The sequence below is a fragment of the Lagenorhynchus albirostris genome, chromosome 4, assembly GCF_949774975.1.
Source record: "Lagenorhynchus albirostris chromosome 4, mLagAlb1.1, whole genome shotgun sequence".
NCBI classification, from domain to species: domain Eukaryota; kingdom Metazoa; phylum Chordata; class Mammalia; order Artiodactyla; family Delphinidae; genus Lagenorhynchus; species Lagenorhynchus albirostris.
Window position 1 is genome coordinate 35903345 of NC_083098.1, and position 14398 is coordinate 35917742.

At 38.0% G+C, this 14398-nt stretch overlaps 1 protein-coding gene across 7 annotated transcripts in view; it reads right to left on the minus strand.

Annotated features, from left to right (window-relative positions):
• The window catches only part of KLHL2 (kelch like family member 2), a 115067-nt gene that overhangs the window by 47661 nt on the left and 53008 nt on the right, over positions 1–14398 (minus strand). The window contains exon 1 of one of the 7 annotated variants that reach the window (XM_060147832.1): positions 10410–10609. The exons of the other annotated variants lie outside the window; for them this stretch is intronic. Within the exon in view, the coding sequence (XP_060003815.1) occupies positions 10410–10451 (42 nt within the window). The 5' untranslated portion in view covers positions 10452–10609. Of the gene's footprint in view, positions 1–10409; positions 10610–14398 lie in introns of those variants that run through there. 7 annotated transcript variants of the gene reach the window in all.

Consider the following 14398-nt stretch of genomic DNA (forward strand, 5'->3'; position numbering starts at 1 on the left):
TGTCTCTAAAACTAATTTTCCTGAGCTCTCTAAAGAAGTAATTGAATAGTGCTGCTTCATATATGAAATGGAAGTATATATATATATATATATATTTTATTTATTTATTTTTTAAAGAATAGCTTTATTACTTTGCCAGGCAAAGGGGGACACAGCAGCCTCCTGCCTCAAAAAACTATGTGTTCCGGGACTTCCCTGGTGGCGCAGTGGTTGAGAGTCCACCTGTCGATGCAGGGGACGCGGGTTCATGCCCCCGTCCGGGAAGATCCCACATGCCGCAAAGCGGCTGGACCCATGAGCCATGGCCACTGAGCCTGCGCGTCCGGAGCCTGTGCTCCGCAATGGGAGAGGCCACAACAGTGAAAGGCCCGCGTACCGCAAAAAAAAAAAAAAAAAAAAAAAAAAACTATGTGTTCCAACCCAGGAGGATTTGATAAGGCGTTTTATAACAGTACTTCCCAAGGGATGGGTTGCTGACAAGATTACAGTGTGTGCAGGGTCCTTGGTCTCCTAATCTTTTTTTTTTAATTTTTAAATTTAATTTATTTTTTTATACAGCAGGTTCTTCTTAGTCATCAATTTTATTCACATCAGTGTATACATGTCAATCCCAATCACCCAATTCATCACACCACCACCGACACCCCATCGCGGCTTTCCCCACTTGGTGTCCGTATGTTTGTTCTCTACATCTGTGTCTCAATTTCTGCCCTGCAAACTGGTTCATCTGTACCATTTTTCTAGCTTCCACATATACGCGTTAATATACGATATTTGTTTTTCCCTTTCTGACTTACTGCACTCTGTATGACTGTCTCCAGATCCATCCACGTCTCAACAAATGACCCAATTTTGTTCCGTTTTACGGCTGAGTAATATTCCGTTGTATATATGTACCACATCTTCTTTAACCATTCATCAGTCGATGGGCATTTAGGTTGCTTCCATAACCTGGCTATTGTAAATAGTGCTGCAATGAACATTGAGCTGCATGTGCCTTTTTGAATTATGGTTTTCTCTGGGTATATGCCCAGTAGCGGGATTGCTGGATCATATGGTAATTCTGTTTTTAGTTTTTTGAGGAACCTGCATACTGTTCTCCATAGTGGCTGTATCAATTTACATTCCCACCATCAGTGCAACACGGTTCCCTTTTCTCCACACCCTCTCCAGCATTTGTTGTTTGTACATTTTCTGATGATGCCCATTCTAACTGGTCTGAGGTAATACCTCATTGTAGTTTTGATTTGCATTTCTCTAATAATTAGTGATGTTGAGCAGCTTTTCATGTGCTTCTTGGCCATCTGTATGTCTTCATTGGAGAAATGTCTATTTAGGTCTTCTGCCCATTTTTGGATTGGATTGTTGGTTTTTTTAATATTGAGCTACATGAGCTGTTTATATATTTTGGAGATTAATACTTTGCCCGTTGATTCATTTGAAAATATTTGCTCCCATTCTGAGGGCTATCCTTTTTTCTAGTTTATGGTTTACTTTGCTGTGCAAATGCTCTGAAGTTACATTAGGTCCCATTTGTTTATTTTTGGGTTTTTTTTCCATTACTGTAGGAGGTGGATCAAAAAAGATCTTGCTGTGATTTATCTCAAAGAGTGTTCTTCCTATGTTTTCCTCTAAGAGTTTTATAGTGTCTGGTCTTACATTTAGGTCTCTAATCCATTTTGACTTTATTTTTGTGTATGGTGTTGGGGAGTGCTCTAATTTCATTCTTTTACATGTAGCTGTCCAGTTTTCCCAGCACCACTTATTGAAGAGACTGTCTTTTCTCCATTGTATATCCTTGCCTCCTTTGACATAGATTAGTTGAACATAGGTGTGTGGGTTTATCTCTGGGCTTTCTATCCTGTTCCATTAACCTATATCTCTGTTTTTGTGCCAGTACCATATTGTCTTGATTACTGTAGCTTTGTAGTATGGACTGAAATCAGGGAGTCTGATTCCTCCAGCTCCGTTTATTTCCCTCAAGACTGCTTTGGCTATTTGGGGTCTTTTGTGTCTCCACACAAATTTTAAGATTTTTTTGTTCTACTTCCTTAAAAAATGCCATTGGTAATTTGATAGGGATTGCTTTGAATCTGTAGATTGCTTTGAGTAGTATAGTCATTTTAACAATATTGATTCTTCCAATCCAAGAACATGGTATATCTCTCCATCTGTTAGTATCATCTTTAATTTCTTTCATCAGTTTTAATTTCATCATCAGTCTTACAGTTTTCTGCATACAGGTCTTTTGTCTCCCTAGGTAGGTTTATTCCTAGGTATTTTATTCTTTTTGTTGCAGTGGTAACTGGGAGTGTTTCCTTAATTTCTCTTTCAGATTTTTCATCATTAGTGTGTAGGAATGCAAGAGATTTCTGTGCATTAATTTTGTACCCTGCTACTTCACCAAATTCATTGATTAGCTCTAGCAGTTTTCTGGTGGCATCTTTAGGATTCTCCATGTATAGTATCATGCTGTCTGCAAACAGTGACAGTTTCACTTATTCTTTTCCATTTTATATTCCTTTTATTTCTTTTTCTTCTCTGACTGCTGTGGCTAGGACTTCCAAAACTATGTTGAATAATAATGGTGAGAGTGGACATCCTTGTCTTGTTCATGATCTTAGAGGAAACTCTTTCAGTTTTTCACCATTGAGAATGTTTGCTGTGGGTCTGTCATATATGACCTTTATTATGTTGAGGTAGGTTCCCTCTATGCCCACTTTCTGGAGAGTTTTTGTCATAAATGGGTGCTGAATTTTGTCAAAAGCATTTACTGCATCTATTGAGATGATCATATGGTTTTTATTCTTCAGTTTCTTAATATGGTGTATCACATTGATTGATTTGCATATACTGAAGAATCCTTGCATCCCTGGGATAAATCCCACTTGATCATGGTGTATGATCCTTTAATGTGTTGTTGGATTCTGTTTGCTAGCATTTTGTTGAGGATTTTTGCATCTATATTCATCAGTGATATTGGTCTATAATTTTATTTTCTTCTAGTATCTTTGTCTGGTTTTGGTATCAGTGTGATGGTGGCCTCACAGAATGAGTTTGGGAGTGTTCCTTCCTCTGCAATTTTCTGGAAGAGTTTGAGAAGGATGGGTGTTAGCACTTCTCTAAATGTTTGATAGAATTCACCTGTGAAGCCATCTGGTCCTGGACTTTTGTTTGCTGGAAGATTTTTAATCACAGTTTCAATTTCATTACTTGTGATTGGTCTGTTTATATTTTCTATTTCTTCCTGGTTCAGTCTTGGAAGGTTATACCTTTCGAAGAATTTGTCCATTTCTTCCAGATTGTCCATTTTATTGGCAGAGATTTGCTTGTAGTAGTAGTCTCTTAGGATGCTTTGTATTTCTGTGGTGTCTATTGTAACTTTTCCTTTTTAATTTCTAATTTTATTGATTTGAGTCTTCTCCCCCTTTTTCTTGATGCGTCTGGCTAATGGTTTATCAATTTTGTTTATCTTCTCAAAGAACCAGCTTTTAGTTTTATTGGTCTTTGCTATTGTTTTCTTTGTTTCTATTACATTTATTTCTGCTCTGATCTTTATGATTTCTTTCCTTCTGCTAACTTTGGGTTTTGTTTGTTCTTCTTTCGCTAGTTCCTTTAGGTGTAAGGTTAGATTGTTTGTTTCAGAATTTTCTTGTTTCTTGAGGTAGGCTTGTATAGCTATAAACTTCCCTCTTTGAACTGCTTTTACTCCATTCCATAGGTTTTGGATTGTCATGTTTTCATTGTCATTTGTCCCTAGGTATATTTTGATTTCCTCTTTGATTTCTTCAGTGATCTCTTGGTTATTTAGTAATGTACTGTTTAGCCTCCATGTGTTTGTGTTGTTTACGTTTTTTCCCCTGTAATTCATTTCTAATCTCAGAGCATTGTAGTCAGAAAAGATGCTTAATATGATTTCAATTTTCTTAAATTTACTAGATTTATGACCCAAGATGTGATCTATCCTGGAGGATGTTCCATGCGCACTTGAGAAGAAAGTGTAATCTGCTGTTTTTGGATGGAATGTCCTGTAAATATCAATTAAATCCTGGTCTATTGTGTCATTTTTCTGTTTCCTTATTAATTTTCTGTTCAGATGATCTGTCCATTGGTGTAAGTGAGGTGTTAAAGTCCCCCACTATTATTCTGTTACTGTCAATTTCCTATTTTATAGCTGTTAGCAGTGCCTTATGTATTGAGGTGCTCCTATATTGGGTTATATAATATATATATAATTGTTATATCTTCTTCTGGATTGATCCCTTGATCATTATGTAGTGTCCTTCCTTGTCTCATGTAACATTCTTTATTTTAAAGTCTATTTTATCTGACATGATTATTGCTACTTTTGATTTCCATATGCATGGAATATCTTTTTCCATCCCTTCACTTTCAATCTGTCTGTGTCCCTAGGTCTGAAGTGGGTCTCTTGTAGATAGCATATATATGGGTCTTGTTTTTGTATCCATTCAGCAAGCCTATGTCTTTTGGTTGGAGCATTTAATCCATTCACGTTTAAGGTAATTTTTGATATGTATGTTCCTATGACTACTTTCTTATTTGTTTTGGGTTTGTAGGTTCTTTTCTTCTCTTGTGTTTCCCACTTAGAGAAGTTCCTTTAGCATCTGTTGTAGAGCTGGTTTGGTGGTGCTGAATTCTCTTAGGTTTTGCTTGTCTGTAAAGCTTTTGATTTCTCCATCGAATCTGAATGAGATCCTTGCTGGGTAGAGTAATCTTGGTTGTAGGTTCTTCCCTTTCATCACTTTAAGTATATCTTGCCACTCCCTTCTGGCTTGTAGAGTTTCTGCTGAGAAATCAGCTGTTAACCTTATGGGAATTCCTTTGTATGTTACTTGTTGTTTTTCCCTTGTTGCTTTCAATAATTTTTCTTTGTCTTTAATTTTTGCTAATTTGATTACTATGTGTCTCGGTGTGTTTCTCCTTGGGTTTATCCTGTATGGGACTCACTGCACTTCCTGGACTTAGGTGGCTATTTCCTTTCCCATGTTTGGCAAGTTTTCGACTATAATCTCTTCAAATACTTTCTCAGGTCCTTTCTCTCTCTCTTCTCCTTCTGGGACCCCTATAATGCGAATGTTGGTTCGTTTAATGTTGTCCAAGAGGTCTTTTAGGCTGTCTTCATTTCTTTTCATTCTTTTTTCTTTATTCTGTTCCGCAGCAGTGAATTCCACCATTCTGTTTTCCAGGTCACTTATCCATTCTTCTGCCTCAGTTATTCTGCTATTGACTCCTTCTAGTGTAGTTTTCATTTCAGTTATTGTATTGTTCATCTCTGTTTGTTTGTTCTTTAATTCTTCTAGGTCTTTGTTAAACATTTCTTGCATCTTCTCGATCTTTGCCTCCATTCTTTTTCTGAGGTCCTAGATCCCCTTCACTATCATTATTCTTAATTCTTTTTCTGGAAGGTTGCCTATCTCCACTTCATTTAGTTGTTATTCTGCGGTTTTATCTTGTTCCTTCATCTGGTATATAGCCCTCTGCCTTTTCATCTTGTCTGTCTTTCTGTGAATGTGGTTTTTGTTCCACAGGCTGCAGGATTGTAGTTCTTCTTGCTTCTGCCCTCTGCCCTCTGGTGGATGAAACTATCTAAGGGGCTTGTGCAAGTTTCCTGATGAGGTGGACTGGTGGTGGGTAGAGCTGACTGCTGCTCTGGTGGGCAGAGCTCAACTTTAATCCACTTGACTGCTGATGGGTGCGGCTGGGTTCCCTCCCTGTTGGTTGTTTGGCCTGAGGCAACCCAGCACTGGAGCCTACCTGGGCTCTTTGTTGGGGCTAATGGCAGACTCTGGGAGGACTCACACCAAGGAGTACTTCCCAGAATTTCTGCTGACAGTGTCCTTGTCCCCACAGTGAGCCACAGTCAACCCCCACCTCTGCAGGAGAGCCTCCAACACTAGCAGTTAGGTCTGGTTCAATCTCCCCTGGGTTCACTGCTCCTTTCCCTGGGTCCCGATGCGCACACTACTTTGTGTGTGCCCTCCAAGAGTGGAGTCTCTGTTTCCCCCAGTCCTGTTGAAGTCCTGCAATCAAATCCCACTAGCCTTCAAAGTCTGATTCTCTAGGAATTCCTCCTCCCGTTGCCAGACCCCCAGTTTGGGAAGCCTGACATGGGGCTCAGAACCTTCACTCCAGTGGGTGTACTTCTGTGGTATATGTTTTTTCCAGTCTGTAAGTCACCCACCCAACAGTTATGGGATTTGATTTTACTATGATTGTGCCACTCCTACCATCTTATTGTCGCTTCTCCTTTGTCTTTGGATGTGGGGTATCTTTTTTGGTGAGTTCCAGTGTCTTCCTGTCGATGATTGTCCAGCAGCTGGTTGTGATTCTGGTGTTCTCACCAGAGGGAGTGAGAGCACGTCCTTCTACTCCATCATCTTGATTCAGGTCGAAATGGAAGTATATTGACACAATAAACCTCTATAGCCACAAAGCACTATGATCTAATGGAAAATTTTCATTTGTTTCCTTTTCAATATGCTTCACTAGTATTAACTCTGAGATTGATTTTTAAAATCCTAAGGCACTCTAAGATCCTGAAGTGTATTACAAAATGTCAAAGAAAAAGCAATTATATTGTTAATATAGTCTGAGTATTAATGATATATTCTAAGAATCTAAAAGTGATTAATTCCCATTTAGTGTATATATTGAGAGAGGACCACATTCCAAAAGCTAAAACATCTCTCTTGGGTATGCCAAGCCCTACGAAAAAATGTAAAGTAGGCAGTTTGTCTGGGGCTGGCCCTCACCACTCCTTCCTACAGACTCCTCCTACGTTTCCCGCTTAGTTCTATTCCATCAACCCTGATGCTCTCCACTCAGACCCTGGTGCTCTCACCAGGGTCTCAGCTCCTGCAGGTCACTACTACCAGCATCGCTCCATTTCATTTGCTTTGTAAAACTCAGCACTGTCAGAATCAATCTTTACGTATCTGTTCCCACATTGACTCTCTCTATCCCTGCAAAAGAACATATACTCTGAGACAGCAGTCATCTGTTCTACCCTCTGTTGTATCCTCAGGTAGCAGGAGAATATATAGGTGCTTAATAAATAAATCAACCTGAAAGTAAATTACTTTGTTACTCTGGTGGGTATTTGTATTTTAAGAGATACAATTTTGGATGTCTTTTGACCCAGAAATACTATTCTAAAATGTATATGGGACACTTGTGTCCTACTGCAAATCCTCTCAGTCCCACCTCTTGTTCAAGCTACCACTGCAACAACCAAGTGCAAGTAGGACTTGATCACCTTTGTGAAGATGTAACTTACCAGTGCCTCACCCCAGCCCCTACCGTACCTGTCTGTGGCTGCCTACTGGGGGTGCACTTAGGGACCCACACATGCACAACCTGGAAGCACAGGGGAAACAATGCTTGTGGGACCACTCTGGACCAGTGGAGAATGGTTCAAAGGAAGATGACAGATAAATGCTTCCCCATTTTCTTCCCCAAGCAAATAGCTCTGAGACACATTTCATAAGGCCCCTGAAAAGGTCCTGGTGAAAATAAACATGTCACATTTATATCTATACCACATTTTGAAATGGTTTTCCCTCCTTTTCAATTCAAATCCCCCATATACTCACTGTCACTCTCTTGGATCACTTTCTAACTAAACTAACTGCCCAAAAGCTTTGCTTTCGGGGGAACCCCAGTCTATTATACTACACATGGAACAAACTGTGGATGTGGATATATTTAGTTATAATATTAATTACAGTGCTGTTTATAATATCAAAAATTGAAAAGAACTTACATGTCCAATAACAATGGACAATATAGATTATGCAAATTCTATATTATCAATAAAATTGAATACTTTGTAAGCAAAGATGTCCCTCGGTTTCCACTGGGGACTGGTTTCAGGATCCTCCAAGGATACCAAAATCCACAGATGCTCAAGTCCCTTACATAAAATGTTGTAGTATTTGCATATAACCTACACATATCCTCCCATATACTTCAAATCATCTATAGATTAATTATAATACCTAATAAAATGTAAATGTTATGTAAATAGTTGTAAATACAGTTTAAATGCTATGTGAATAGTTACCAGCACACAGCTTTTTGGAACTTCCTGGAATTTTTTTTTTAAATATTTTTAACCTCTGGTTTGTTGAATCCGCACATGTGGAACCTGAAGATATGGCGGGCCCACTGAATTAAAAGAGATATAGTAGATAAATAGTTAATGACTAGGAAGAATGTTCCTAATATATTTAGTATAAAAAGCTAATTTCTAAACAGTCCCTTTTTTTGTAAGTACACATACACATAAACACAGAGACAGTACTAGAGGAATATTCCACAATTGTTAATGGGGATGTTATCTCTGGTTAACACTAGTATGGAGGCTTTCTATTTTCTTCTTTTTATTTTCTAAATTTTCAGTCATGAATATGCACCATTTAAATGGTCACATATTATTCTAAAGAAAGTCAAGGAGAAGCAAGTAAAGAAATGCCTTTCTGGACCTCTAGAATTCTAGCCAATACAGCAATGGTAAGTGAGCTGTTTATTTAGTGACTATCACCCACCACTCACCATAAACTGCCTCAGTTTGGCCTGTCCTCTGAGTACCATGAAGCTGAAAGGCCTTTAGTCATAAAGCTAGTGTTTTGTAGAACAGTAAGATGTTCTACACATTCCTCTTCTTGTTCATGTGAATAGCAATCTCTTTAAGTGCTCGGAGAAACATGAAGTAAAAGAACATGCCAGCTGATTAAATAAACTTAACTCCATATGCTATCATTTTGTTAAACAGAAAAAAAAATTCCCATCTAGATATGTTGATTTCCAACATATGGAGACACATAAAGCCTAAACATTTTATACTGTGGAGATGTTTTCTGCAATAAACAAAGAAGTGGGGGGAAAGCTACCGCTGACTCCTGAAGACAAGTAGAACACTTGGCACAGAAGACACCCAGGCCAAACAATGAGCACCCATATGACACTCTTACACCAGCTGCACATTTTAAAGTAAGAAGCTTTCATCCTACTTCACATTGTCTGACAAGCCAAATTACATATAAGATGTTTCACTTAGACAAGTACACTCCTTCTGCTTGGCTATTAGGATCTGTAGTTTATTTTCAGCTTGGGTACTTATTCCATAGGGGGAAATAATTTATGTAGTAAATCTTTTAAATCCTGAGCCATTAGCAGGGTGTTTATTAGAAGATACTACCATGGGGTCTGATTATTCCATAGATGTAAGATTTCCAGATGTCTAGGAAAACATGCAAACACGATGCTCACAGCTCAGTCCCTATTAACGTTACAGTCAGTGTACTGCTAAAAAGCAAATTTTTATTAATTTCCCAGCCATCTTATAGTCATAACAGAAGCACCTGTTTATTTAAAGTGCCAGGGCCTTGTGTGCCAGGAATGACGTGAAAACATGTAAACAGCTGTCCGAAGGGCAAGAGCAGAGGGTAGAAATTATCCCCAAAGTTAAAGAAGCTATATGTTGTTAGAGTAAAAAAGCCTCATTATGAAATATAACCTATAACTTTCATTAGCATATGTCTTCTAAAATCTGCATTTAGTCCCCAATTTATAAATAAGTCATGTTCCACAAGTTTATTTTTTCAACTGGCTACATGACACTCATTGCACATTTACTCATAGAAACAGTATTAAAAATAGTTATAAACCACAATAGCAATGAACATAATATTACTACTTGACTGCTATGACCTCAGGGGGCAGTGGGTACAGAGAAGGAAGAAGAAAGTTTCCTTCCTCTTTCTGGGATGTAGGCCTGGCCAGGGACAGAGTTTTGAAATAGGAAGTGTTTGTCGTTGGCATCCTGCCACCTCATTCGCACTTCTACATCTCAAAGCTCTAAAGCTGGGCCACAGGCAGCCAGTTCTCTGTGCTGTGTACCCAGCTATGATCCTCCACCCAGATCTGCCTTTCCTGCTAAGTGTTTCATCCTCTAAATACACCTACCTCGCCTCCCCCTCCGAACACCCTCCCCCCCAACCCAAGCTCCATTCCTTGGGATAGCTACTGCCAGCAGGGTCAAAAGGAAAGCCATCTTATTATTAATTCATATTAAGAGTTAATAACACATCACCTTCCAGGACAAATTCCTTCCAGAGGTATTTAAAGTTTTAAAAGAGGCTGACTCTTAAGCAGAACACATCTGTAATTGATGTGATTTCCAATGATATAATAAATGAAGGAGAAAGGCAAAGGTAGCACTGAAAGAAGAAATATGGGGGCAATATGGTTTTCAGGCAGGATGAAAGCCCCCTCTCCTATACTACCCTTTTTACAGCTGTTTCTTCCATTATTTTTAACCCAAGTTTTCTCTAAAGTCTCCAACTTAGTCAACAGTGACTCAAATGTACAATGAAGACAGCACCTACCTTGCAGAGTTGTTGAAAAAATTTAAAAAGTTGGTCAACCATTCAACACAGTGCCTGGCACATGACCAGAGTAGCACATTAGCGCTAATTCAAGGCTTTTGTTCTTAGTTTGAACATTCAATCCCATTACAATGAAATGCCACGATTTCCTTTCTCCCTCACAAGATGACGTTCTATGCCAGATCATTCACAATAAGCATAAGGTTGCTTTCTTTTTGCATCAAATATTCTAAAAGTAAAAGATATAATCAGGGACAATTTGGAAAAGAACAAACACAACATACAAAAATAGAAAATATATTTGATACCTGACTAATTATCAAATAAATATAAATTAAAATAAGAGCATTTTATGACTACTGATTAAAAAAATTAACATCAAACATTCAGGTCAAGGTATAGTAGACCTTGGCCCCTAGCACATTTTTGCTGTCTCTGTAAACTAGTCAGTTCTCTTAGAAAGGAAACAGGCAACATTCATAAAGAGCTACCAAAAAATATAAAAGTTTAAAGCCTTTGACCCTGAAAGTATGTTCTGGGAATGTACCTTGAGAAAATAGTTCAAAAAATGAAACAGGCTACATCCATGAATTCTACTTTAGCATTACTTACAAGAGTAGGGAAAAAAACAGAAACAACTAAAGATTGAACAGTATGACAATTAACTAAATTATGTTACACTCACATAATGAAATATTATAATCAATGACAATGAAAACTAATAATGGTTGAAAAACTAATATTTCTAAAATATTTGCAATAAGATACAATCATATTATAAAATTAAGTGAATACACAGCTTTAACCTATAATCATACTAGAAAAAGTTTAATGGACATCAATCACGTTCCTTTGATCTCAAGGAACTTGATTAGTAAGACAATGTTGAACAAACAAAACACCTGAACATTCCCACAGGATTCATTTTTCCTAACACATTGTGGACATAAGTAAAGAAAGTGGTCCATGGGTCCTTCAATGACAGCTTGCCTCCCTGCCCTTGCATCCATCAGTTCCATAGCTGGAAGCTTTAGATCTGAATCTAATCTTATCTCTAAGCAGAGAGAACATTAGGGCTCTAATTAAGCAGCTCAACCCAGTGGGCACTAATTTATCCCCACACTGATGTGGCCCTGGGCACTGTGATGCTCTGCTCCCCAGACCCAGTTCCAGTCCACATGCTCCCCTAACTAGGTCCCTTCTCCCAGTGGACCCTACTGTACTGTGTACTGACCACTCCTCTGAGAAACCAAAATCATGACCCTGAGTTCCTGCCCAGAAAGTACAAATGTCTGTTCCCAGGTCCCCTTCCTCCTGTCCTGCCAGGACCTCTTGCCTGGCTCAGCCTCGATTCATCAAACAGGGCCAACCTATCCTATGGGCATTCCCTCATTATTCATTTGAAAAACGTTTATTGAGCTTCTAATTAATACCAACCACTAGTCTAGGTTCTGGGGATTTGGGAGTGAACAAAATGAACAAATATACCAGTCATCCTAGAGCCAGGATTCTAAAAGGCAGTGCTTACATTTGGTAGGGGCATGTGGAGTTTCCATCATCCGAGTGCTCCTGCCCTTCACAGTGGTCTCTGGATCACAAAGTCTAAAGTTCACAGGCATGAGAGTACTCAGGAGCTGTAGATATTAATCCCCAATCTGTCACTGAGTTCCTGTAAAGCCTCAGGGGCAGAATGGAGTTAGTGTGTAAAGAATGGAGAATGGAAACTCTACCACAAGCTCTAGAGTTAGAGAGCTCTGGCCTTGAAGGCTGGATAAGCTCCATACTCACTGTATCACCATAGTCACTTAGCCCCTCAGAGCTGGAATTCTCTGATTTGTAAAAAAAATAAACATCCTCTGTCTAGGATGTTACAAAGACTAAGTGAGGTCAGCATTTAGCAAAGTAACTGAAACACAGAAGGCAGGTAGTCCCTTCTTCCAAGAAGAATATTTTATTCTATTTCTCCTATCATTAATCAGAATTAATCCATTTTAATCTCCTCTCCTTTAGTCTCTCCTCTCTATAATTACTACAAATCAAAACACATGACTGCTGGTCTCTCGACAAACTGAACATACATTTTACTTCTATAGGTCAAAATTCTCTTCTGTATCTCCATCAGATCCTCTAAGATTCTTCCTTTTCACAATCTCAGAATTTCACAAACAACTACCTTCATAACCAGAATTTAAGCCGGTTAGATCAGGGTTGTGAGGTTAAGGTGTCGACCTACTGTCTAAAGAAGAAAATAGACACTGACAAGTGCTATCAGTGGGCCTCAAAAATATATATTTTTTTAATTAAAATAAAAACAGGCAAGTTTAAAGGGCCAAGATTATCAGTTAACTCAAAGAACAGAAGTAAGATATACATCTCTTAATACAGGGGACTAAGGACACCTCTGACTTTTCAAAGGTGTTGCATGGATATATTTACAACTATGGAGGATAATCACCAAATTAACTGCCAAATATAATTGTCAAAATAGTTCATATTCATTATCTCCCTTTTGTGTCAGTCATCTGGTCTAAGCACAAATAGGATTGGATTAAACTTTCATTCAAACATGTCTGAAAACCAGAAATTTTTTAAATGAAGGAAAAAAGAAAATTCCTAATATGATCTATTTAAGAGATCCTTTACCAAGGGTTCATTATTCTTCCATCAACAAATATTTCTTCCTTGTTCCAAAATCTGTAATGTTGATAAAAATGGGAGAGTCTTTATCTAACTATCAGTGTTCAGTAGGTATCATAGAATAGTTAATGAGGAACAACTTTACATGTGTAATAAAATGAGTAAGGCCTTAAGCAAGATCTCTATTTTAAAGAAAAAAATTGGGTCATGTGAGGGCACAGTATGACTCAGTTACATCCTACATCCTCCTCTTCCTCTCTTTCTCGTTCTGTCCTCTCCTTCCTCTCGTCCTTTTTGTCCATGCCTATTCCTTTTCCATCTTCTTTCTAAATTGCTTTATATTATTCAGAGGACCCCCATAGATTACCAAATTTACTTCAATGGGATTTTTTCAAGGCTGAAGAGACTGCTAGTAATTTTTAAAGATTTTTTTTGTTTTTTTGTAAATATAATGCTAAATCAAAACAGACATATATGCATGTGCATATGTGCACACACACTCTCTCTCTCATACACACAAACACACACACACGTCATACACGCTTACTCCTTAGACAAATAGCTCTTTTCAGGTACATGTTATTTTTCATCAGAAATTATTCTGTGTTCTCTCCTCTCAATCTTGTCTGCAATCAATATTCATACATCATCTCTCAACTTTGTTTCTCAAAGCCTAGACTTAACATAAAAAAGAGATTGTAAGATAAAATCAAATTATTTCTGGAGAATGAAAAGTGAGAAAATACATGATAAGAAAACACATGTTAAGCAAAACAAAGAAAAAGAAAAAAAATAAAATCATATATAATAGGCAATTAAATAAGTTCATCCATCTTAATAATAGCCTCTACCTGACCCCAACTAGAGCTTAATTATAGTGTGTTATTGTTAATGTCCCTTATCAAAGTGCTTTAACTTTTCTTCATAACAGCCAAAAACTTTAAACACATGTTCCTCAACATGGTAAATTGCAGTAAATCCACACAAAGGAGTACTCAGCATATTTATAAGGGAGAACAAACTACTGGAACATGTGGTAATATACGTGAATCTCACAAATGTTACGTTGTGCCAAAAAAGTCAGCCTCAGAAGAATACATTCTATGTGGTTCTATTTATATGAAGTTCAAGAGGCAAAGTTAATATATTATAATAGAGATCATATCACCCTTGAGTTAGGGTGAGGGATTTACAGGGAAGGGGCCTGAAGTTATAAATGTTCAATATCTTGATTTGGGTGGGGTTAACAGGTGTATGCATTTGTTAACACTTAGCAAACTGAACAGCAAATTGAACAGTTAAAATCTATGGAATGTAATCTACAGCCCACCAGGTGGGGGGAAACGATCGCT